The sequence below is a fragment of the Macrosteles quadrilineatus genome, unplaced genomic scaffold, assembly GCF_028750875.1.
Source record: "Macrosteles quadrilineatus isolate MER2022 unplaced genomic scaffold, UCM_ALF_1.0 Scaffold_2__2_contigs__length_208266976, whole genome shotgun sequence".
NCBI lineage: Eukaryota > Metazoa > Arthropoda > Insecta > Hemiptera > Cicadellidae > Macrosteles > Macrosteles quadrilineatus.
This window is the reverse complement of record NW_026542595.1, coordinates 151334591-151360992: the sequence shown is the minus strand read 5'-3', so window position 1 is coordinate 151360992 and position 26402 is coordinate 151334591. Positions and strand designations below refer to the sequence as shown.

At 33.8% G+C, this 26402-nt stretch overlaps 1 protein-coding gene across 5 annotated transcripts in view; it reads right to left on the bottom strand.

Annotated features, from left to right (window-relative positions):
- LOC128986288 (visual system homeobox 2-like) overlaps positions 1 to 26402 on the bottom strand; it is a 123707-nt gene that overhangs the window by 83084 nt on the left and 14221 nt on the right. For all 5 annotated transcript variants that reach the window (XM_054406570.1, XM_054406572.1, XM_054406568.1 and 2 more), the window contains exon 2: positions 8476 to 8532. In XM_054406570.1, the coding sequence (XP_054262545.1) occupies positions 8476 to 8532 (57 nt within the window). The remainder of the gene's footprint in view (positions 1 to 8475; positions 8533 to 26402) is intronic.

Below are 26402 nucleotides of genomic sequence, written 5' to 3'. Positions count from 1 at the left end.
TCTTACAATATAAAATTGTACAACCAAACAATTATTTAGAAATCGTTTACCAGTCTGATTTAAATATAATCTACCAGCAGAAGACGTAATAAGGAAATTGAATGATTTCATTCGATAGTTTATCGATAGAGGTATCGATTAGCCGCTAATTATCCGATAGATCAGCTGGTGGTAGCGCCTGACTAAGCTTGCTGAATCACGCCGAGTTAATGTAATTTAATTATTCCACCTGTCGACCACTTTGATCAGCTGTGCCTCGCATCCACTCCAAACACACGAGCTTTATTTAAGCTTGAATCTTCTGATTCTTTAAAAACTTATTTTCGAGGTGGAGATATTTTAAATTTAACATTAGTCGTGTCGTGTATTCAGGTATTGATTTCCTTAGTAAAGAAGTGGTTTTCTGAGTTTGAGAAATGAAATTGTTTCAGTGTTCACAAAAATAATATCAGTAATTTTTGAATACTAAAATAGACACAGGCCTGTACATCTATATGGACCAGCTGTAGTCATATATTTATTAATTTTTTTTGTGACAACACCTTTCCATTCGATCATCTTTTACAGTGATTCTTCTCCAGCACGAATTTATCCCCAAACTAAATTAATGCATCGTGTACAACGAGTAGGAAGGTTTTTGGAACTGAATATGACACCACAAAAACACCCAAGTAGGCCTACAAAATTCAGTAGCAGAAAAAAGAATCATACGCCTGGTAGATTCAAGTACACCTATTGTAAATTTTAGCTTTCGTATATTCCCTGATTCAGAAAACCTTATCATTATAAATATTGTTTTCTTTTAGTAGTGTGCACTTTAATAAAGCCAAAGCATACATTCTACCTTGTTTTTTTTTTCAAACTATAATTTGGCTTTTAGTAAAGCGAAATCAAATTAATTATCCCCGCACGAGAGTCAAATCTTTTGTTGTATAAATGTTGATATTGAACAATAAAAGACAGACTACGAACCATCTAATAATAGCATTATTATTTTACTTAAACCTGATTGGCGAGACTTGAAACCGGTTCTTTAAAAAAGGTCCCATTCTCTAACTACTCAGCAAGCTACGTCAGTTTAGCTATACAGAAAATTCAAATCATACCACAAAAATTCACAATAACCAGAGGTATATAATGTCAATTAAAATGCGTTTTTCTCACTCATTGACTCATGTTTTGTCACAGCGGTAACTTGGGGTTGTGAAATAAAACTACCTCGCATGTGAAGGGGGAAGGGGAGGGGCTAGGCAGCCATGTTGGTGCTAATTACGGTTAATTACTTTATTACTGTTAATTAATCCTGAGAGGCGTCAGTGGCGCGCCTGGCGGAGGGGATGGGTAACTAGGAATATTGGTTGTTTTACCATTGTACGCTTGTATACCTTATTCTGTGTGTCACTGATTAATCAATTTATGATAAAACTTAAATAATTATTTAACAATAATTTGGTAAGTAATCCAAGTAACTGGCAGTAGGCTTCTGTTGAATTCTGGCTGATTTATTTTATTGGTCAGTCTTTTGACGACCATCTTTCAATAGGTACATCAATGATCGGTTGGTTATTTGACAGACGGTGAAACACAGTGATGCAAGAACGCAAGAGATCAAAAACGATTAGCTAACAATGAATTTATAACGACAAACATTTAAAAGTAAACCCATTAATCTGATTACAACGAGGGCAGTTGAGTAATAAATTGGACATAGTTAAAAATATAAATATTAGTAAAAAATTACCATAATTTATAAAATTTGCATTAATATCAAACAGATCAATCAATGTCTGTATGTTGGGCTCAGACACGGGATTAATAATTATTCCATTTACACACATCTTGTAGGCCTATGTGACATTGTGTTGTAGGCATTGTGTGTGTTAAATAGGATAATTTTTATGTTTATAATGGGAAAAATTTATCTTTTAAATTATCAAGCCTAATTTTACAGTTCAAAGGACAAATCAATTAAATTTTGATATTTTAAGGATAAAAAACCTTTTTAAGAAAAAAGACAAACATGCGCAGTACAATTCTAATTAAAAATCAAATGTTTCTTAAATATTTTGTAGCACTACTGTAAAACAATCTGCCCCTCACTCCCTCTTCGAAGAACAACTACAAATACTTCAAGGATAAATAAATAAATAACATAAAGATTATACAATAATATCCAAGAACTAAAAAATGTGGTAAAACAAATTGGTCAAAACAGTTACATTTTTGTCTTGTAAGCAAGTGTAAAATGTACACTGTAGGGTAAGAGGTGGGATAGAAGTATTATTAAAATTGTATATAGTTATTTATTCTCCTCTTTTTAAATATTATGTTTAATTTTAATCCCTGCTGAATCTTTCTCAAGCATCATTTAAAAACATTTGAAACAACTAAAGTTTTAAATTCACTAAATTGATAGGTACGATTGGGTAGTGTAATGTCTGTACTATGTCGTATTTGTATACATTGTATTTGGTTTGCATCAATGTTAGAATACTGGCAACACCTAAGCACGGAGAAGAGACAAAATGTTGTTTCCCTTGTATGTTTCAATAGTAAACAAAGTTGAAATGTAAATTAGCTTTCTTAGAAGTCTGGCAATAGCTAGTTAGATTTAATTCTAATTTGCAAACCACACTATACAGAAAGATCGTTTAAAATTTTAACCAAAAAGTAGAAGAGTAAAGGATCTTTTCCCCATTTTAAAATTTAAATTCAATCAACTAACTATGGTTTTGCATCTATTCCCAATGTTCATTTACACAAATCCAAAAACAATTAAGCAGCACTGATTCTGTATCATGGCAAAACCACTAGTTAAATTTGGTGTTCTAAACACAAACTCAAGCTTTGCTTTTTATAGTAGGACACTAATAGGATAAATTTACTAGACAGTATAATTTAACATATTTTTAATCTGACCAACAAGACGGAGATCCTTTTAAAAATATTGTTATTTTATTGGTAAAAATTCAATTTATTTGAGGGATACAAATAAAGGTTTTCTTACGTTTGAAACATTAAACTTAGGATTAATAATCATATCAATATGCAAACTTAATAATTAATAAATACAACTGAACTAAAATTCAAATAGGGTTACTAGTTAATTTGTGAAGTTAATAACTTTCAGACAAGCATTTTTTAGTGTGTCATTTTCATAACTGACTGACGTTTTTGCTGACTAAGACACACATTAACTCCAGCTTATTCAAAACTATTGTTCCTAGGGTTTTACAAGTAAAAAAATTAAAATCGTAAATATTAATAAAAACAGTGCACATACATAGTCCGTGGTGAAAAAAATGTCTAGGGAAATAATTAATAGTTACAAAAAGGTAAATAAAAAATTTAGTCTTTTTAACATGGTTAACATTTTGCAGTTTTAAAGTAGGTTAAGCTGGGTAACAGAGCTCTTAGAAAATATAAAATTTTAAAATATTCGTTAAATAATCTTAAAAAATACTTCCATGGATGAATTTATTGATCAACAGTTGTACTTTTTGATCTATATGCAAATTGTTGTTTCGAATATAAAGAGTCTTTAGTTTTCGGAAATATAGCTGTTAGCTAGTATGGTGATAATTTAACCAGTAAGAGAGCAAAGCAAAAATATAATTTATTGGGTACGCGAGCACGCTCTTTCCTCTATTCCTCAATGGAGATTATACGAACTTTGAATGCCTGTTCAAAAACTCCTCTTCATTAGCCATATATTTGTATTTAATTGGAAACTTATATTGTATTAAAAGTTGTATGTACACTGTATTATATTATCATTACATTATCTGTAATGTCAAATAGTTTGGGAACCTCTGCACAAGTCTACGGCAAAAAGTCAACTTAATCTCAGGTTTGAACGACGAAAAAAATAAAAATGCACAATATAAAAACAAAACTTCAATGCAACATCTAGTTGTAGTATTAAGACCGTTATAAAATATGTTAGCTAATGAAATCGCATCCCACATTTTAAACAATTAAAATGAAATCCTATATAAGGTTTGCATGTAAAAAAAGAATAAGTATATATTTTGTTACTTCAATTAGAGGTAAGAAAGGTATATTTTTTAGTTTACAAAAACACGATTATACAAAGGAAATCGTCTGTGTGCATTATGTAAATATCGTGTGTATGTAAGCTATCTAGGCTGACTGAACTAAATAAAATAGGGGAGTTTTTACTTATAATTACACAAAAATAGATACCAATTATAATGTAAGCAAAAAGAAAATATAGGGCTTCCCAGATCTAAGCCTCGTTTGAGTTTCCAGAAAACCGTAGATTTGAACAGTGCTATTAGACGTTTCATAACTACTGTGACATCTAAAGAGTGTGTGTTCAATATTTGACGTTCGATTGAGCTATGTCAACTAAATGTTTATTTCCAGACTGCACAACAGATCTTTGCTTTATTCATAGGTTCTAATGCCCCAATGCCAGTGATTGGACAACTCTATTTCGTTATGATTGTTAAATATTAAGCTTTAAATATTACTGAGAACAATAAATAAATTTAAATTAATACAAAATCAACATCAAGATTAATTGCCGCAGATCTGTAAAGACAGTTAATATAAGGGAGTATGTTTATGACAAATCTGGACAAGAAGTATAGGTTAAACCATGTGGGAGTTTGGTTACAAAATCTTGGTCACATTAAAATAAATAACGCTAAAAAATATTAAGTTTGGTTTTGCGACTTGAATAAAGCACCAAGGTTCACGAGAGTTCCGATGATTTAGAGACAGAACCTTTGGCGTTTAAACACTCAAATTTCAAAATTCCTACACACCAAATTTATTAAGTAACGAAATTTTCCCATTAACCTGCTTTATTTATAATAACCTAGCCTTTTCTTTTTTGTACTGCGGAAGGTAAATAAAAAAAAACGACTTATAGCACGTTAAAACGGACTTAACACTTTTCAGTTTTAAGTGTTATAAGACGTTTCTTTTATTTACTTTCCGTAAATTTGATGACACGTACAATGCTGATCAAGATGTTATTATTTGTACTGTTCCGAATTTGTTACAAATTGAATTCAATCAAAACTAACGGAGTGGTACTTGGATCTCTAGACCACAATTCGAACGGACGGTTATGAAATATGGGTGGACGAGAGGTAGAACCAAGATATGAATTGAAAGGCCCAAGTACCCCACTGGGGCTGCTTTTGTCTTACCTGACAACTTCACACCACAGCCCACAAAGGCAAGGGTCTCGGGCTCCATTCAAGCCCAAGTCACCTCACCAGCAACACGACTACGTACTCTGGAATGTGTGTCACAGGGTCTTCCAATACGAGATGTGCTAACGTGAACCACTTTTCTGATTTCTCTACCTTTGTGATTAGTGTTTGTGATGAGTTTTGTTTGTGATGTGTAACGTTTGTAAGATTACCTTTTTATTTTCGAATTTTGTGTTACTGTGGTTGTGTTGTCCAAGTTTTGTGTGTTTCGGTTTTGTTTTTGTTGCTTTGGAAGTTCGTTATTCCGGAACTGGTATTGTTTTGTTTCTTATTAGATTTGTTTTAGGAACGTTAGTTTTGGTGATTAACGATATGGTTCAATCTTTTCTTTTACCTTGTTGGGGTTTTTACTCCGTTTTTTGTAGTATTCGTTCTTATAGCTAAGCAACGATTTATTTGTGTTCATGGTGGCATTTATTTTATTGTATACTATTGGGTTGGGGTACTGTGACTATTTTTGACCAACTTTTAGCATCATGCCACCTTTCACTTAATTGATTGTGAATGGAAGGGTTTTTATTGTTAAATATCTATAACCTCCAGACTAGTATTACTAATTTTATGCACATCCTCAACTCCGCCTCTTTCATTTTGGGTTACTAATTCAAACTTACCTTATTTATCCCAAAGAAAATCGGACAAACTGCAAAATATTTTCCTGGCTATGCACTTTTGAGAAGGTAAACAGTAGATAAAATATTTTTAAATTATTTATAGGTTATTATAGGTTAAATATCTTTCTCTGGACTACTTAGTATCTTTTAATTATCTTAGTTACTTGATGATCAAATTAATAGAACTTGTAATTTTATTAGCTCAATTAACGTCTCATTTAATTGCTAGCAAAACCCCTAATAAGGGTTAATTAAGGGAACTGTAATTTTTGAAACATTGTGTTAAGCATCAGAAAAGGCTAATTAATCAACACCCTCTCGCCCGTGACAATGACCTCCTTAAAACAGTGTGACTTGGCATTAATGAGGGGTTCAACACATGTTAACCTTAAACAGTAACCCCGGAGAAAAGGCAATATTAAAAGGAAAAGGATATTTATTTATTATAGAAATTGTCATCGAAGATAGTTAGGTAATAGGCCTACGCTTCCTTTTTATGAGTTCTAGTTAACAATGCAATTTGCATTATGTTTTGCTGGATACAATTTAAAAATATAACTTTTAATTTCATCCACAGCAAATACATCCTATTTATATCCAACCTTTTGATGGTTGTCTTACGATTGAAATTCAAAAGTTAGTTTTTTTTTATTCATCAACTTATTTTGATACATAAAATAAACCGATAAACGGTTTAAAAAATTAATTTGATCACTTAATTTATTCTATGTAATTTTAAAATATTTCTAGTATTTCCTGGGTAACTAAATAAACAAAACAATCGTCTCGTATGGTAGGCTAATTGTTATACATAATAGGATGGGTGAGTTAAAAAATATATATAACTGTCCGATACAATATTTGTGTTTATAAAATTGTTTAAAAACATGTTTTGGAATTTTTACTCAATATGTTAGGGAGACGTAAGATCCCTAATACACTAATCAGCAGATCAAAATAAAACTAGGCCTACAACAATCAAATAAGGAATCGAAACAATACATCTTTTAATTATTACTTACAAGCCTAGGCCTATAGTGTTTTTAGTAAACAAAATACCCTTTCCCCCTTTCAATACAACTTTAGGTGCAATTAAAATATTTCCCAACAGCAAAAAACAATTTTGCTATAAATTATTTGCCTTCTATGACTGACATTGGCTTACTAATTGCTTCATAAGTGTTTGCAATGCCATGAATTGGTCATGAATGCATGTTTAATGTCATGAATCTTTAACTAAATACACAAACATCGACTGAATACAAATTTTTACTTTTGACAATATAACATTACTATTTAATACACGTACCAAATTGCGTACCTTTGATACCAAAAACCAAATAATACTGAGAAACCCAGAAACCACTCATATCGATGAAAACCTTTATTCTCTTAAAAATAGTCTTAATAATAGTTCCTCAGCTATGATGGCCCTAAGCACAAACTATGTAATGTTCTAAATTTTCCTGACGTGCATTTTCCAATTTTTCAGCACTTATTTTGCACTAAGACTTGTCTAACTCTGTAAACACATAACTGACCCCGGTGAAAATCGATGGCAAAGAAGGGTAGTATTGTCGTGTGAAGAGTCACTTATGTCGGCCGCCATGTTGGATTTGGCTAATTACAAGAGCGAGATGACGACAATGAGGCGAACATAATCGGTCCTATAGCGACACCTTGTGTCACCCCGGCTAATCAGGCTAATGTCATGTCTAGGCGCAACCTGAGAGTAGTTTGTAGTTTAATGTCAATGTTTTTGAGTTTAAGTGTAAATAAGTCGCTTCATTTAATAGTTTTTTTTTATACTACATGTAAATTTGATAAACAATGGCAATGTTCAGTGGACTTAAAGTAAATATTTTCATGTTTTGTGTAAATTAGGGTTGCTCCGGGAACAATATCTAGGCACAAATCTCAGTATACTAGTCAGTCATATCAGAAGTTACATTTGATTTGTTAAGTCATTCTAATTAAAAACATTTGTTCATCATACAATTTAATTATTGATAGACTTGTTGGTATCGTAAATGAACTGTATTAATATTTCTAAGTAACTTCTTATTGTTAAAATAAAATTTCAGTTGCTAATACATGTTCGGTTTCTGTGTTACAAATATAATATAACATGTTTAATATAAATATTAAAAATAGTGTTAAAATAATAGTAGTTAAAATTGTGTTTTAAAACTAATACGTGTGTACTTTTTAATTAAGCATACTTATTTTTGAATATTTAGGTCCATTAAATTATCTAAAATTACTTGAAGTAAAACAACATTAAGTACCTATCATATTTTACCGATCAGTAGGCCTAAACTAAGCAAACAGTGTAAATGGGTTACTAGACGTATACAGTTAAGAAAAATTGCCCTTCTTAGTACAGTATTTCAGGGCATAAAGTAAAATGTTAATGTTCCGTTTCGTTATGTTGTAAATATTAAATAAATCATAGTTTAGGAAATGGCATAACAATTTATATTTTGACGTTTTATCAGACTTTATTTACCTAATTTTTTTTAATATTTTATTATTTATACTATCAATATTTAAAATATCTATATGTCAATACAACCATTTACCAAACAAACCAATAACGATTTCGGACTTACTTGGCATACATGGGCCTGAGGAACCGAAACTTGAGTTTTTCTGCAGCTGAGAGAAGCCTAGAACAAAAAATAAAATCAGTATCTTATGATATATAAATAGTATTTCTTGAATAGAGCTATAAACGCACAAGCATACGTGTTAACTATAATTTTAATGCCATTAATAATTCTGAAACTTGGTGACAACTTCAGCAAACAACATAAACATGTCAAATCAACTGTAAAATGTATAGAGGTTTGATTTCCAAGCAACACATCACCCGGCCTACTCGGGTTACTATTTATTTTAGCTATCGACATTACAAACTAATTCAGGGCTTAATAAATTAATTTAATGTGGCACGATAAAGAAATTAAAATCTCATCTGACCCCACAAATTGTCTAACACAACTGTCAACACTACTCTATAACCCAATACCCAATACCACTACTTTCCCCGAATTTCCCCTCCAAAAACAAACTGAGTTTCACACGACCTTTTCCGAACAGTTATTCAAATTAATTTCGGCCCAGAAAGCAACGTAATTTTCCACTCGACCTGGCGAAATGTATCGAAATGACTTGTTAGCCACTAGTCCCCTAGTTACCGAAGAGAAGTTCCTGTCCATTGTTTGACTTGTTAATGAGCATGATTGGGCGATTCACAGTCTACTTGGCCACTATATTTACTCGCCATCTTTGTTTGAACCTAACGGCCCGCTTGTTAACGTATAGGCTATGATTGCGAGTCAATCGCCTAGTTATGATTGATTGGTTTAGCTGTCTAGATTACGATTGGTTAGGTGTGGTTAATGTGACAATTTGTGTCTCGTTTGTTCGATCGGTAATGAGTGTGAAGTTATCTCATCAGCGGTTATTGCAGTTTCTTTGGTTAAGTGTTTGAGTAGGGTATGTTAGAAGTAAAATTCAGATTGAATAATTGTGAAGAATATTTTGAGGGACAAAGTGTGTTTATGTTTCTACATATAAATAACTTATTTAAATGTGAAAGTGTTACGCACCATACTAAAAAAACCCCGTACAAGGATACATATTCATTTCGTAATCACATCATTTAGCACAGAAATATTTCATTATTATTAAATAGATATTTTTACATATTACTTCAGTTCTATAAAATTTACACTTGAAATATCCATTATTTGATTATTTTTATTTCTTTTATCCAAAATCACGAATCAACCCTATTTTTATTGGAGATTAGTTAGGCTATGTGATGTACAAAAGCTAATGAATGTGTGACGTTTCTTATGTCGGTTTGATTCTCAGAAAAGTCAGTGCCTCTTGAAAGTTGAAAACCGGAAAACTGTCCTTTTTTTTAATAAATATGATTCTGAATTAAAATAACCTGATCCTACTAAAATTATACAACCTAACTCCACCTACATATACTATTGTGTTAATACGAATGATATCCCACTTTGTGTAGATTTGGGTCAGTTTACTGTTGTCGTCTGAATACACCAGTACAGTAGTTCATAGCGGTGGTTTAATTTCGAACAGACCCCGCCCATACTATTCGCAATTTAAAAGCCTCAAAAATTCCCGGATTGAATTTACTACAATAATGCCTTTCAAACAAACCGCCCAGAACTCGCTTTGGGTAGAGATCTTTCTCGTCGGATTGTTATTTACCCCAGATCCACTTCCAAATTATACCTCTACTCCTCGATTGTTTCCCCGGCTCGCCTCTTCCGGAGGCGTTTGTTTATATTTTGAATCGTTTAGTCCATTGATCGTAGTTGAGGTTTGAAATTTAATCTTGTTCAGCAACAAAACCTACCCCAGACTGAGGTCTAGGTCTTATTGTCCCGCGCCTATTCATCTCATAACGGCCCGGGTTACGTTTCCTTCCACGGGAATTCTCGATATAATTGGAAGACAACTGGCTTTCTTCGAGTTATCGGAGTAAAATAATCCTCGAGGACTGATTTTTCCGACTTGAGTCGCGCATCGCCGATTTCCAAAGCGGTTTTAATGAGCGGGATTTTCTACAGCCTAATTTGCTGTTGAGATAAAGGGATTGATAAGATTCAACGATTCCTTTGATGTTTTGGTTAATTAATACAAAAATATCTTTTGAAACATTTTAATTAAATATTTTTTCAAAGGATTTAAATACCTTGCTAATTGAAATTTGGAAATGATGCAAAGCAGTGCTCATCGTTTGGTTGTAAATAATAACACTCGATATTGTAAAAGGTTTTTGTAAGATTTTTTCCACCTATATCATTGATGTAGTCTATTTTGTAATTCTTCATCGACCATCCAAAAACTGACATTTGAATGAATATCAAACAACACAAATCATTCGCTAAACAATTTGTACAACAAACTCATGAAGTGTTAAAAAAATTATTTATTTATTTAAGTTATTAGTTTTTTTTACTTTAAATCATTTATTAATTTATTTACAAAACGTGTGATCATCAAAAATTAAAATGCAATCTAGTGCAAGCCTAGTTGAATCACACAACAGTTACTACAACAAAAATATAAACAGCTATAAGAACAACATACGTATAACGTGGCACAAAAGTAGTCACTTGTGAACAAACAACACCTTTTTTCTCTTGTAATTCGTTTAACTTGGCAAAGGCAAACAGAAACCATTTGCAAGGAACATATTTCCTTTCATGTTTTATAAAATGTCAAACAAAGTCTTTGGCAGAACACAACTCATCAGTAAGCCAATTAGATGTGTTTGATGATTTTAGAAACGTGTTTCAACCCACGTGTATGTCTAGCACTAAACGTGCACTGGGTAAATGTTTTTATAATAGTTTATTTTTAATTTCTATTATTTGTTATTTTACATTATAAATGTAAATAAGTTAAATTTTGTTTCATTAAATTCGTCGCGTTTTACAATATGTAACTTTGGTGTAAATTATTATGAAAACTGTTTTGATGTTTTTAAAATTAATTTAAGAAACTTGTTCAATGATGCACAATCATAATATGTACAACATAGACTTTAATGTTATGTTTAATGTGTTTTTTGTAACTTTGATGTTTTTTTTTAGATTGGCCTTTTTTATATTCGACGTTTTCAATACATCTTGAAGAAAAGAATTTAACGTTGTTTTATTAGCGAATTTCCCTATAGGGAAGTAGCTATTACCGTAGGTCTCATGGTAAGACCTAAGCCCGGGACCGATTTACTTTTTCATTTTGATGTCCCCAGAGGCCAAAAACACCATTCGTTCAAATTTTTATATATCTATATATAGAGATATATATATATATATGTCCATCCGCACGATAACTTGAGTAATTTTTGTCCGATTTTGATAAAATTTGGTTTGAAGGTGTAAGGCGGGATAAACTTGAATGAGTTCGCGAACCAGCATGATCGGACTATGGGAACAGAGGTTTATGGGGGGTTTTATGGGGTAAAAATAGGTTTTTCCCATTTTTGACCCTAAAAACACAAAATTTCACAATTTCTTTTTAAACCATTTTGTAGAGCTTAAAAAAACAAATAATTTAGTATATTGAAGCATTATTATGCACCTAATTGTTACGGAGAAAATTAAAAAAAAAATAATTTTAAAATTCCCATGTTATTCTTATGGAGAATAAGTCAACTGTTGTAGTTTGCTTGTTTATAAACATATTTTGATAAAAGTTGGAAAATACATTAATTTCTTACTAAACCACAGTACCTTTTAATATTCTACATAAAAAAACTTGTTTACCCTCCCTGTTGCAGCAAACCTAAGTACTCATTAAACTAATTCTGTTTATATAAGGAATAAATGTGATATTTTGAAGGAGACATTTTAGTTTAAATCCAATCAGGCAAATGGAAATTCGCTAAGTCTGCAGGTTTGCTGCGGCGGAGGTATTTTATTATTTTAACATAACTTCCATAAGAGTTAAGTATAAACGAGTAACACTATACCCGCGCTGTACGTCCAGCATTGCCCCCGACCCTATAGATCATCCCCAGATAATTAAGACCCTGAATTAACTCCTAGTCACGACTCCGCCGGTATTTTTACGACAAATTCCTCGCCCGCGCCCTTTTTCTCCCACTTTGATATTTATTTCTCAACACCCAGCGTAATTCCGGCGGTCGCCTATTGTTAACTTCTTAATTAAATTGGGATTAAGTTTTCCATTATCTTCCCTCGGCGATAAAAATGCCGACGTCTAAGAACTAATCTGCGTGTGACGGATTAGATCTTAATTGAATTCCGCTACTGGACTGATGAGGGTTTTGTCTCAGTGAAAGGTCGTTGCTTTCTTTGGAAATATTGTGTTCTAACCTATTGTGTTGGAGCGATCTGAGAAATCAGAGAGTTCTAATTGTGTTTTATGATTTAATAGTTTTCTTGAAATAATAATGAAATAAAAAAACTGAGAAAGATTATTACTAATCGCAAAATAATGAAGTTAATGTGTATGTGTATTTATGGTAATTTAGTTAATGTTGACGAAAATCTTGAGCATTTTATTTAGAAAATGTCACAGTATTTGATCACAAGTTGTGTTCTCAAAACAAATTGCACGTAAAAGTGCACACAATTATGTATTCAGTTTAATTACAAGTTTAAGGAGTTGAACAGTCAAAACTGACACTCGCAAATATTTAAAATTAGTCCATTTAACATCCCACGTGACATTTATAATTTAACAAGGAACCCTTAAGACAAGAAGCTGGAGAAAAGTTCAAAATTGCCACTTTCCAGCTGAAAACGAGACAAAAGGCGTTGGAGCAGAGTGTAGGACCACTACAGTTAATTTCTTCGAGCGAACCGTCAACAATTTACACACTTTCGCGACTGAGGCCCCCTCTTGTCCCTCCCCCCTGTCACGTGATAAACCTCCCCCTACATACACGGGGTCCAGGATGAGGATCGGGTGGCAAATATTTTGTTACGTCAACCTCGAATTCAGTGTATAAAATTACCTATTAATTCAATATTTCCAGACCTGATTTAAGATAGACTAATAATTACAGTATAGACTTTTAATGTATTACTTAGTTGCGGTTGGCTCCTTCCTTATTTAAAATCTGTGTTTCGTTTTATGGATTGAAGAATACTTCTGATAACTTCGTTACTTTGGGTTCAGCAAATTTGCTAAGTATTTCCATTCCTTTGAAACCTGATTTTATTGTACAGTAGTTACATCCAATAAAAACATTGTTTATTGTAAATTTAGGCGTATAAGTTTAGGAGTAAGATATTTTATTCATCATACGTATTATGATGTTGACAAACATATTGAAAATAGTATTTTACTGTTGTAAAATTTGAATAAATCCACAATTTATCCACATTTAGAATCCAATACCCACCCTTGTCCACTATTTCTCCGCTATTTCGGAAGGTGACAGCTGAGAGCTGAGCCCGTGTTATCCAGTCAATTGGCCCTTCTACCTCCACTTAACCTGAGCCTCTTTGTGTGACGGGGGAGGTATCCGATTAGCGATCAACACGGTCTAGGACCCGCAGGAAGTAGTATTGTCATGTATGTGGAGACGCGCGCCCAACCCACCAAGGCAACTGGTGGCAACATATGGATGTGTGGAATAAACTCAAGGGTCCAATTTATCTGAGATTTCAGAATTCTAGAATAAGCATGAGGGTTCTGAATGGATTCATAAGTCCTTGGTTAATTAGTTATATGAGTGCAAACATTCATAGGCCAGGTATTGTATTAAAGATTCAAAAATCCAAAAGATGCATAAGGATAAGATTCACAAGTCAAAGAATACATAAGTCCAAGGTTTCATGAGTGCAAGTAGTTACAATTCAAATGATCAATCAGTTTTGACCTTCTTTCTTTGATGTTTCTTAATTCATAGGTCCACGGCATTGATGGTTTAATGTTCCATTAGTGAAAACACTTGCAGCAAAAAAGAGTTAGTCCTAAATCAGATGATGGATTAAGTTCAAGGCTTCATAAGTGCAAGAATTCATAAGTCTAACTCAAGAGTAAAAGCATCTACAACTCTAACGATTAATTAGTCCCAGGATCAGACATTCGTAAGTCAAACTTTTATTAAATGCGAGAATAAATTAGTGGACATATTTATCGATCCTAAGAAGGGATTCACAAATCCAACTCCAAGTTTCATAACAGTAAGCTTTTAAAGCCAATGAGCCTCGTTAGTCATGATTTCATAAGTAATAATACATTTTTGTCTGCGGGTTTCACTAAATTATTCCAAATTTTTTAGTCAAATTATTAATAGGTTCAGAGTTTAATAAGTTTCATCAGTGTATCAAGGATGTTTTATAATTCAGAATTATAAAACATCCTTGATACCGAAATGTTAGGAAATTTTGGTTCAATGTGTTCATAAGAGGGTTCCTTGAGAGGTTAATATGAATTCACATGTTCCTAGTTCTAAGGTGTCATGCATTCAGTAATAAACAAAAAAAAATATATAATTTTAATTTGAAACCACATTCAAACCCACTCGTGGCAAAGAAGTCCTGAGTTTAACTACGTCTACACCAAATTGCAAAACTACACTATTCAACAAACAGCAAACTGTTTGAAAAGCGTTTAATTAAAGTATAACTCAGTCGATACAGGGCGTCGGATGAGCTCTATAACCATTACTGTAGAGTGTAGAAGGAACAATTACTAAAGTCGAGTCTTAATCTCGAGTTCGGAATGTTTGCTTCAAGTTTTAATCAAGTGTTGAACATGTGAAGCGGCGATAATTGCGAATAAACCTCTCGCAAGAATAGTTGCTCGACGGATTAATTGACAAAATAATTTCCAAGTTAAGTAATAGAGTTGTCGAGTTGTGTTCAAGAAGCGAGGCGAGTGTTCGGATTTAATCACTTACTTGACTGGATGTATGTTGTGATTGAATTGCTGTGGATGGCACTCCAGAATGACGTCAGTGACTCGGTGATGGGCAAGTGAAAGGTGAGTTCATAGTGACAGGTGGAAGAGCAGAGGGCAAACATTAGGAAATGGACAATAGTGTTAAGTAAAGGCAATGGATGGTGAAAAGAGGACTTTTCATTTGCACTTCGTATTCTCAAGTTTGATATCTGGATTTGTGTTGAAAAGGCCAAACAAATATGAAATTCCATGGTCTAGGTTGTGTTTTTTTTCTATTTTTCCACAGTAATTTGTCGATCTATTTTTTGACATAGATTGAGAAAATGTCACCACTTATTGATATAGACCTAGCACTTGTTGTATGTTGAACAACAAAAACTTTTCTCAAGACAACTGTGAAATTGTGCACATTTTGAACCCCCCTTATGACACTCACATGGTTATATTAAGTAAGTTGTAAACTACACTAAATATCAGTGCTTTAAGTACTTTTTATTATGTATGTGAATAAAACTTTAGATGGAGTTTATTAGATTAATTTATATTATTTTGACGCAATCGAAGACGAATGAAGGATTCGTGGCGAGTGTTTGAGAAGAAAGCGTTGTTACTGTACTGACAATGATCAGCTGGTATTTTGGCACGTACCTTACTGTTACAAGTCCAAAAAAATGTTTCACGGTCAAACCGAATTATTACCGAAATACTGCATAATTATAATTACTTGGCGAGCACTGTACCACGCACCTACTCTATCAGCATAAACATTAAATACATGAAATATATTTAAGATTAATGGTATTATGTTTGTACTTCAGATATTCCACTAACAGTTAGTATAGCTAATACCACTTAAATATCTTACGTAGCGGTCGATTAATGTCTAAATTGGTACATTACAAGTTTATATTTTACAAATGCTACTTTATAATAATTAAACTAAACAATGCAAACAATTTCTAACACTTTACATTTCACATACAACTTTACAAATGTACAAATGAACCTCTGTAATTTACTTTGACCACACAACGCTGACCGCAACGGTCAAGTTGTAAGCAACAATGGCTGCAATATCAGTGATGGTTGCCATGGGAAACCACAGCCCAAGTTGGACTTGCAGATTATTTTGGTCCTGAGAAACCAATTAGAATATACAAGGGTTGTGGCTGCAATACACTTGCTGTACTGCGATCTCGTTGGAAGAATTTCATTATCACATTCTCAGTAGCCCTATCCCTTACTTCTCGGATTGCTCTATTTACCCGAGTTGTTCTTCGAGATTGTCTTGATGAAAACTCTACTCCAACTCCTCTTTAGGATTCCTCTTTGGGATTATAGCTGTTCTGTTATTTTCTTATGGGCAATGGTTGGGTGAAATGGCCACAGCTTCATTTGAATGAAAGTCATTGAAACTTTGTCCAAGTTGAATATCATTGGTACACTAGACCTTTCATTTTTTATTATGGAAAAGGATTCGCCCTTGTATAAAGGATGTTGCAGACAAAGCGATGGCCATCGAAACGTTGTTCTTACGTTTGAATATTCCCAGGATTCTCCCGTAAAGGATGTAACACACATAGGTGATAACTATCGAAGCTTCGTTGCCCATAAAAACACATGCTAAACATAATTCTGCACATGTTGTTGTTTAAACACATGTTAAAAACCATTTTTACCCAACACTTCCTTAAACAATCTCAACGGACCCGCAGAAACCACCCCTACAACACATGGGGGTTGCTCTATGTGACGTGTTGTCGCCAGGTGATTCGTGTCCGTGTCGTGTTGTGGTTCAAGATCAACCCCAGACCTCTCACCCCCAGAACCCTTTCTCGCCATTCTCTTCGACGTGTTGACATTTTTTCTCCGGTCCGCTGCCTTACCCCTAACTTACCCTGATTGTTCTTAGCCGTCAGTCCTGATCTACATCGACTTCCTTACACCCGACGTTTTTTACCAGGTTGTGTACCCAGGTGGTGACATAAAAAAGGAATTCCATTCTTTATTTGACCTAATGACTGAATAAAGGTTTTTTTTTTAGATATTCAGGACAGAATGTTCTATTAATGTAATAGGTAATTATTTTTGTTTTCGATCTCACATAGTGTTAGCTAATTTCTTATGATTTGTGTGAAAGTGAGTATAGTTTTGACACTAAGTATAGGATAATACGTCCCAAATTCGAATGTTTACGTTCAAACGAGTTTAGAGCTTACGTCAAGAGGTTACTGTACTTTGAAATTAAATGAAATGTTTTAAATGTCTACTTATTGTTATAACTTTTTAACTGATGGAAGCTTAAGTAGCAAATTCTTTTATAAAACTGCCATTATAATAAAGGCTTAAACTTATAATTCTGCTATTATAAAACAATATATAGTTTTAGGATACTGATATTATAACTATGCTGTTTTATATTACAAAGTATTAGCTACTTAATCTTTAAAATATCACAGTCAGTTATACACAGTCGGTTTCCATTCTGTCTTAACAGTAAGTGTTTTTATGGTAGAACAAACTCGCTAGTCAATTTACAGATGGTGTAATGGATTTTTAAAAACTTAAAAAACAAAAATGATTACAATAACTACAGTAACAAAACAAAACTTCCTATGCAACTTAAACTATTTATTTTAAAATGTCTACACTTAAGTTTAACAATCACATCAGATCAAGTTTAAATTTACAGATCAACATATTCTACATTCTATAACAAACTCCATGAGCACAGCTCAGAATCAAATTTGAAAACAGACGCAAATACAGACTGGTAATTGAAATCCAGGGGGATAAGAAGCACGGAGTAACAGCTCATTAACAAGCCTTTTGCGCCTTTGAATATAATAAATAGCGGGATAAAAGAGAAGTGGATAAGAGAGAGGCGTTATTTAATATGTTTAAACGGATCCGGGGACAATGAAGGGGGGGGTTAACCCTCCCAGAATCGATCTTTCGCGCCGAATTGCAGACAAAATGACACATTCAAGTGCCACGGCCAGTGCTAGTGGCCCCAGATATAGTTGATTAACCGACACCCGGCCCATTGTGGACTTTGTGGCCGCGGAGATGATTGTTTGGTGATCACGGGATAACGCTGCGCTAGATTAATTTTTCGGTACCCCCCCCCCTCCACCCTCCAGCACATGTGTCGTTCGATTGTAGTGTAAGCATAGGTTTCAAGCGAGTTTGATAAAGTAATGTGAGATTTTTGTATTTTCAGGTAACGTTTAGCGCCTGAAAGATTTTTTAGGGGGAGGGGGAGGTTATTAAATAGAATCCTTCGACTTTCGTCATTAATAATCTCTATTATAACAGGGGAAACTCAGAAACAATGAGCTGACTAAACAATTTAGAAAGGCACGCACTGATAAATCTTTTCGTTATGACGAGTTATAATGGTAATGTATTACTTCCCCATCCTAATTTAAGTTTATATCAATTGTAGTTTTTTTTACCTAAATATATATACATTATTTCGTAACAGCCTAAAAGCTGTAGGCATAACGTGGAATAAAACATCAATTTTCCGTCTCAGATCCATATTAAACTGAAATTCCACTCTGACACCATAACTACTATCTATCTAATTACTCCACGTCACACATCTCTATTTCATACAGGCTCATTTATTTAGCTTATCAATTATTTCGTAGGTGTAATATTTTTATGCCACATATTATAAAGTTGACAACCATGTGTGCCACCTGGCATTTGACAACTCATTGAAAAAAATGCGAAATCATTAATCTGGACTTGAAAACCAAAATACTGTAGTAATATGTTATTAGATGACAGTATTATTAGGTTATAGCATAGAGATCTATATGGAAGAAAAATCAAGTCTTGGGGTAGTATTTATGTTGTTTATTTTCACATTTTGTAGTAAATAAACAAGAGGAAGGGCAGTCACGTTGTTTCTAACTTTTAATTACTATTTCTAATAGCCATTATTTTAAAATTATTTATAACTTATTGATCAACATTTTACGAGTTATTGCATTGACAGAAAGTAAATAAAAATACGTCTAATAACTATATTGAAACATATATTTACACTCATACGCATACCTTCACAAGACAGTAAATAAATATAAACGATGGTAAGTAGTGATCGATTTCGAGATTGTATTTGTATTTTGGTGTGTCCAATCGACATCGATCACTTCTTACCATCTTTTATATGTATTTACCGTCTTGTGAGTTAACAGCATCATTGTGGATATATGTTTCAAGAGTGTCATTAGAGGTATTTTTATAAAACTATTGATATAATTATGAAAACCTCTATAAATTCTGTCGCCAAGGTCTTTGGTAAAGCATCAATTTGTCCCACAGAGAGCTGTTCTGCTCTGTTAGACACGCCAGGTATGTTAAACGTCCTTTCACAGAGGTGAGAAGACGGCATTCAGCTCACAATTGTGGTGTGAGGGGGTGTCAAACATAGAGGGGCTCGCGAGGTGACGGCCGACGAACACACGCACACGCACAAGCACTGACACACGCACACATACGCACAAGTACTACATTTGTATCCCCAGTACAGACTAACCTAAGCATAGGTGAGTTACAATTCACCACTGCAACATTTATATGTTTTAGAATTATGGTGTTAGATTTGGATTAAGGACTTGTAAACTAATTGTTCACAACTAACTGCGAAGTGTCATCATGCAACCAGTAGAGTTTGTGGAGTTAAACAACCTTGTCAAACGTAAATTAAGTTAAATAGTCCACTGTAGAGAAAGGGGTAACAACTGCATTTAGATTGTAATTATATTTAGCATTTAGGTTTTTAATTGTTTTAAAGACATGTAAGCTTCAGGTTTACAATCTAAACCCTCCATACACAGAAGATAGGTTTACCACGGTTTATTTACCTTTTTGAGCTAACAGAGATAGATAGAGGAAATTACTGCTTTAAAATGCCATTTAGTGAGGGAGGTTGGTACTAAAATAATGACTTATAAAGAAATAAATAGAAACAATATAATTGAGAATTGAGAAAACTCATTATATTTGCCCAAAATAAAATATAAAAACAAAACTATTCAAACAATTTCCACACCTCGTCTATTAGGCAATTACAGACGTGCGAAGGACCATTTCAACTTCACACGTTCGTCTTGCACAATCAGCCTGCTAGACGCATTACGTCTTAACCCATTCAGGTGATTCTCAATCTTATCACACTGATCTTATCTTGATCAGACCAAACAGCTGTTTACATTGATCAGCCAAGGCGTCGCGGGGGCTGCTGGGGTGTCGACTGTCGAGTACTAACGGAACAAGAACACAACCCCTGCAGAACAATGCTCTCCCAGCACCTTCAGCCAATTTGGCATTCAAGCTGTTTACGCACATCGCACATCGTAGCTTTTATTTGTCATTTACGGGTTCAACACCTTTCCATTATTTTGGGCCCCCTCCCCCTCCCCCATCCCCCGAGGGAGAGGATCGATAACGTCAACGCCTAATTAGCGAACTCTTCCCGATAAGAGGCGAGTGAAACAATTTGCAATTGCTACTCTCCACGCGGGTTCACACTTTCGGATTAATTGATTAATATTTGAAACAATGACGGTCGCACGTCCAATTTGGCTGTGACAGTTTCACGCTAATTAACACGGCTGCGGAAACCAGCGTTGGTTCGACGCCTCACTACAATGTGCTTAGCTGCTATGTGCTCTGCTACTATGTGCTTAGCTGCTATGTGCTCGGCTACAATGTGCTTAGCTGCTATGTGCTCGGCTACAATGTGCTTAGCTGCTATGTGCTCGGCTACAATGTGCTTAGCTGCTATGTGCTTAGCTGCTATATGCTTAGCTGCTATTTGCTCGGCTACAATGTGCTTAACTGCTATGTTCTCGGCTACAATGTGCTTAGCTGCAATGTTCTTAGATATAATGTATCGAGCAGCAATTTTCTAAAGTATAATCATAAATTAAAGAGAATACACTATCTAGTAGACTAACTACTTGTAGCTGCAATGTGATTGGCTATATTGTGCTTAGCTGCAATGTGTTCAGCTCTGGGATTGGTTCAAACGTTCTTTGCCTAAACACGCATTCCCACAATACGTTGCTGAGCTACATTTTATACCGCACGGTTTTACTTCAGCGTACTGTACTTAGCTACATCATACACATACATACATACATACATACATACATGCATAGATACATACATACATTCATTATAGCTACATACTTTACTTAGCGTTGTGCTTAGCGACTGAGGAATATCTCTTTTTTGGGGTGGGAAGGGGGCGTTGTTCCACAAGATTGAAATCCAGATTAACAATATGTAGCCCCTCGAACTTTTTCTCATAAATTTTTGTTTTTCACCTTTATTATAAGCTAAGCTATTCAATTTACAATTAAAAATCAATTGTTGACATCTAAACTAAATTGAATGAAAGGACAAATTTAATTAATATTTGATCAAATTGCTTATGCTTACGTGTGTGGTGAAGAACAATTACATGAAGCATATTTTATACTTCATTATTAATTTCAAGCTTAACAAACTATTCACCCTCCTACCTTGTTCAATGCAGGTGATAGAACCTTTTAAATTTTTGTCAACATTATCTATAAAGTCTTTGAGATTTGTTTGTATTTTAAATAGTTTTACACAAATAATTTGTTAAAACGGATGGCACGTCTCTTTACCTCTCTACAATACCGGTAATCTTTTAATAATCAACCCAACATTTAAACATATTACGCTAAAACATGGTACCTATTACATCAATGTATAGTACGACATGTTATGAACCACGGAATCGTCACAAATATCGTTGAGTCAATGAATCCCTCCGCAGATGCATAAAGGAGCCAGGAATGACAAGAGCATAATTAGCCGACAAGTGTGTCGTCTTCCACTCTTTACTTTCCTCTCTCGAATTCCTGCTTTAACGTCTTTCTTCTACCTCCTTTTGCAATCTGAGATTCTATAAGTTGTTAAGCCCTGATCCGATAGTACAGTAGTACATGTGATCGTTGAGTAGTACTAAGTGTCATGAACGAATGTGAAAAATGTTGATTTTGTTGAAAAAAGTAAAATGTTTTCACTTTTGTATTGGATTTGAATTCAATGTAATTGTTGAACGCTAATTATTACTCGTATATGTAGGCTATGCGTACAATAACGATATTTAAGTATCAGGCATGCGTCCTTTTAGTTACGTTATTATTACAATTTACATTATATCTTATAACTTGTATTACATTGTGCCATAGTTTCATTGGCAAAAATTAATTGTTTTTTAAACACTGGAATGAAATCGACACTGAGTTACTGAAACAGTAAATTATAATTAGCTTAGTGCAAAATTTAAAACTTAGTTAACTTTTGGGTGGCTTTTGGTTTCTGCTAACAAAGTAATCCGTGATCCGTGGATATTTATCTCATGGTTCGGCACAAGTGGGATAGCTTTTAGGTTGGCCTGTAAGGTACTAAGCATTGCTTAGAGTAAATACAAACAAATCAATCCAAAACAAAATTCAATAACAAGAGGGGTAAAGTTATAAAGAGTGAGTTGTAATTACATTATAATATATATGATCCAATTTAAAAAAATTGTAAAAAACTGTACCTGATATTTATTTTACGATTTGTACATAAATAAGGGTATGAACTTAAAAGGTTATGTGAATAATAACTAATGGTATGTTGTATTATTTTTTTCATAACGGAATAAATGATAAATTTTTAACTATGATTAATTTTTTTTAACTAATTAGATCAGTGTATTTTTGACTAGCCTCATAATATAGCTGAATTACAATCAGACACTACAGTGCCCAGTAGGTATAAAATTAAGCACAACCTGTTGGAGCTGTATTCACTCTGTCTCTCACAATCCCTGTTATTCCCAATCATAAGTGCATATTAACCAAACGCTGGGATGGGAACCACTTCAAAACGGAATAAATTATTAGAACAATTTTGATTAAGACAACGACCAATTGTGAGGCGATCAACGTGAAAAAGCAACTCTGACAAAACGAGTGAGGGCGAAACAAAAGAAAAGTGAAGTCTGGAATAGGGACATTGAAACAGGAAAACAAAGAGTATGAAGGTGAAGACAGCAGTACAAAGGTGTGAATCTTTAGGCAAGACAAAGAGGGCAGATGAATAGTGTCAGCGGGTCGGCTACTGCTACTGAGGTTGAGATATTGAGATAAAACAATCGAACTGATTGAGACAGCTGGCGCCCACCATATGGGGGAAGGATGTGTTCGAAATCGAGTGAAGTTTCAAAACTAGGTACTAGAGGTTGATAAAACAACAGAACCGATTGAGACAGCTAGTATCTACCAAATGGGAGAAATGGTATGTCGAAGGAATAAAAATACTAGAGGTTGAGATTGAAATTAAAAAGCAACTGGTTGAGAATGTCAGCACTTATTAGGAAAACGATACTTTGTTAGAAATCTAGCAAAGGTACACATATATGACTACAAGTTGAGGTATTGAACTAAAAAAATATATTAATAAATTCCAATGGCAAATCACAAATTCACACACTTACTTCTGCACAGTGTGGGCAAATTACATGAGTCTTGAAATCTGTTAAAGTTAAAAAAAAACTGTTGATACAGGTTGATATTGTGATGAAACACCCGATCCGATAGAGTAAACTGATGCTTGAAACATCAACATATTTGCAGCAACGGGTGAAAGAATATAAACGGTACAAATAGTGGATGCAGAGTGAGGCTGACTTCACACTAACCTACCCATGGTCAAGAATGAAAATACCAGAGAGAACAGAATATAAATTATTTCTAGAAATTCTAAATCAGTAATCGGTCTTATTCATTTGTTAAAACGTCTAATATACTTTTTAACCAATACTATACTGGTACTATCAGAAACTAACAAGGAAATCGTAAGCAGAATGAAAAACATTCTAGAGGCTATTTTGGGTGGAAACATCACACATTTTCATGCTTAGGATATGTTAAGTTGTTCTACTAAAATAGAACCTTATATAAAGCAGAAATGTTATGTGTTTTGTTTGCAACCCATCACCTAAATACAACAGAGAGATAATAGTATACGTAGGGTGTAACTAATTGTGATTACAAGGTCAGTTAGTTAGTAGTTGAGCAACGACCAGATGCACACACACCAAATAGCATCAACACACACACACACGCGCGATGGGAGACAGGGGTAATGCACACCACTGAGCAAAAGCACCTGCATACGAACCATAATATAGCCGTATCACTGAATAAATATACGTTACAGATTGATACGTAATTAGATATAAAATTTCTTTCCTTATTCTTGGTAGTATAAATTTTGTTCCATACACAGCAAATATGATGCAAAGACAAGGATCAGTTGGTGTAGGCCTATGCATAGAAGTATAATATAAGCATGTACAAGCATAGAATTCTTTACAATATTTAAGACTGTTTGGTGAGGGGCAGGACCATTATAGCTGGACACCCACCTTAAAATTAGTTTACTTCTTTTTATTTCTACGTTTGGGTTACGGTACTGTTCTCAGGATCGATGTAAATAAAAATTAATATAGTTAATTTATCAAAACTAGTTGGTCACCTGCTGTCTGGGATACAGTATGAAACTTCCCGACACCTAATCCAACCGTCCCAAAATAATCTGCAAAAGTTATTCAAGTAGCGTGTTATATAATACTGCGCATTGTACATACTGTTTTATTCGTGGTTTACATAAAAGTATAGTTAACTTTATGAAGAACTTTAAACATTTATAATTGATTACATGAGTACTGATAACTGATAGAGCTGAACACAAAAACAAAAAAAGGTCTCTGGTTCCATCTGATTGGAATCAATTCAGGTAAGATGTCATTTGTCATTTGTCATTGGCCATGGTGTAAAAATTTGTCATACAAATGAAATAGTACAATTCTAAAGTTTTAAACCCTCAAGGATCCATTTATAATGTCTTACTAACACCTTCGTCTACCCTTCAAAGTGGTTAGATTCGTCTAAACTGTAAAGAAACATAAATTGTATTGACAATTTGTTTTCGGTAAATACTAACCGTCACCTAACATCGTGCCACACAACAAGTCATTGGCATATGAATAGTTGATTCAATGTTAAAATCAGAGAGCACAGAATAGAATTTCTATTCTGTGCTCTCTGGTTAAAAAAACCAATTCGTGGAATAGTGTCGACAGAACCATGGATCACCAGCGAGCTGATAACATCAACTTTTATTGCTCACATTTAACGACCCATCCCATCGTAATTTGTTTATTATCATGATTAGGAAATATAAACACAATGTTTTGGGATGACTTAATAACGGAATTGAGGTCGTTATCATTTGTTATCCTATCTGAGCGAACATAAAAGCTAGCCCAAACAATGGTTTATTACAAATTTACACATAAGTCTAACTAACTACTTCAGCTTATTGCGAGAATCGTAATATATACACACATAAACAGTCTTTTAGTATTAGTCACAATAATGGACTTGGTCTAAAAGCGAAGAAAATCGCTTTCTTGCATCGCGAAGAAATCGCGATGCAAATAACCACACAGATTTTCTTGTACTATCTGGTGTTTATTTAATTTTTCTGCCACTAAATGCAACGAGCTCATGCACTTCGTAGTTAGCTACATTGTAGACGAATGATTTGAAAAACGAATTGAAAAATAAAACAGGCGTAATTTACTTCTGTAAAAACCCTTTACAATGTGTATTATTCTCAAGAAAAATCTTGATATGTAGCCTACAAAGAGGAATAAAACGCGATTTTATAACATTAAATTTATTGTAGCCTACGGAAAAAGAAGCCCCTAAGATTTTGAAAAAGATTATACAGAGATTTTTACTATTTTGGGACAGGAAAAGTTAACAATTTCATACAAAAGTTGAAGATTGCTATTTCTACACTGTGTTTACTAAACGCTAAACAGTACACCCAAATGCATTTACCTAGCTGACACGAATACAACAAAACCTACATATGATTATACGATTACTAATTGTAAGACCATTATTATCATGTAAAGCTATATTTACGTCAGATCCCTAAGACACGTTTAACGTGGTCGAACTTTACTCAAAGATTGACATTCAAGATGATGGAT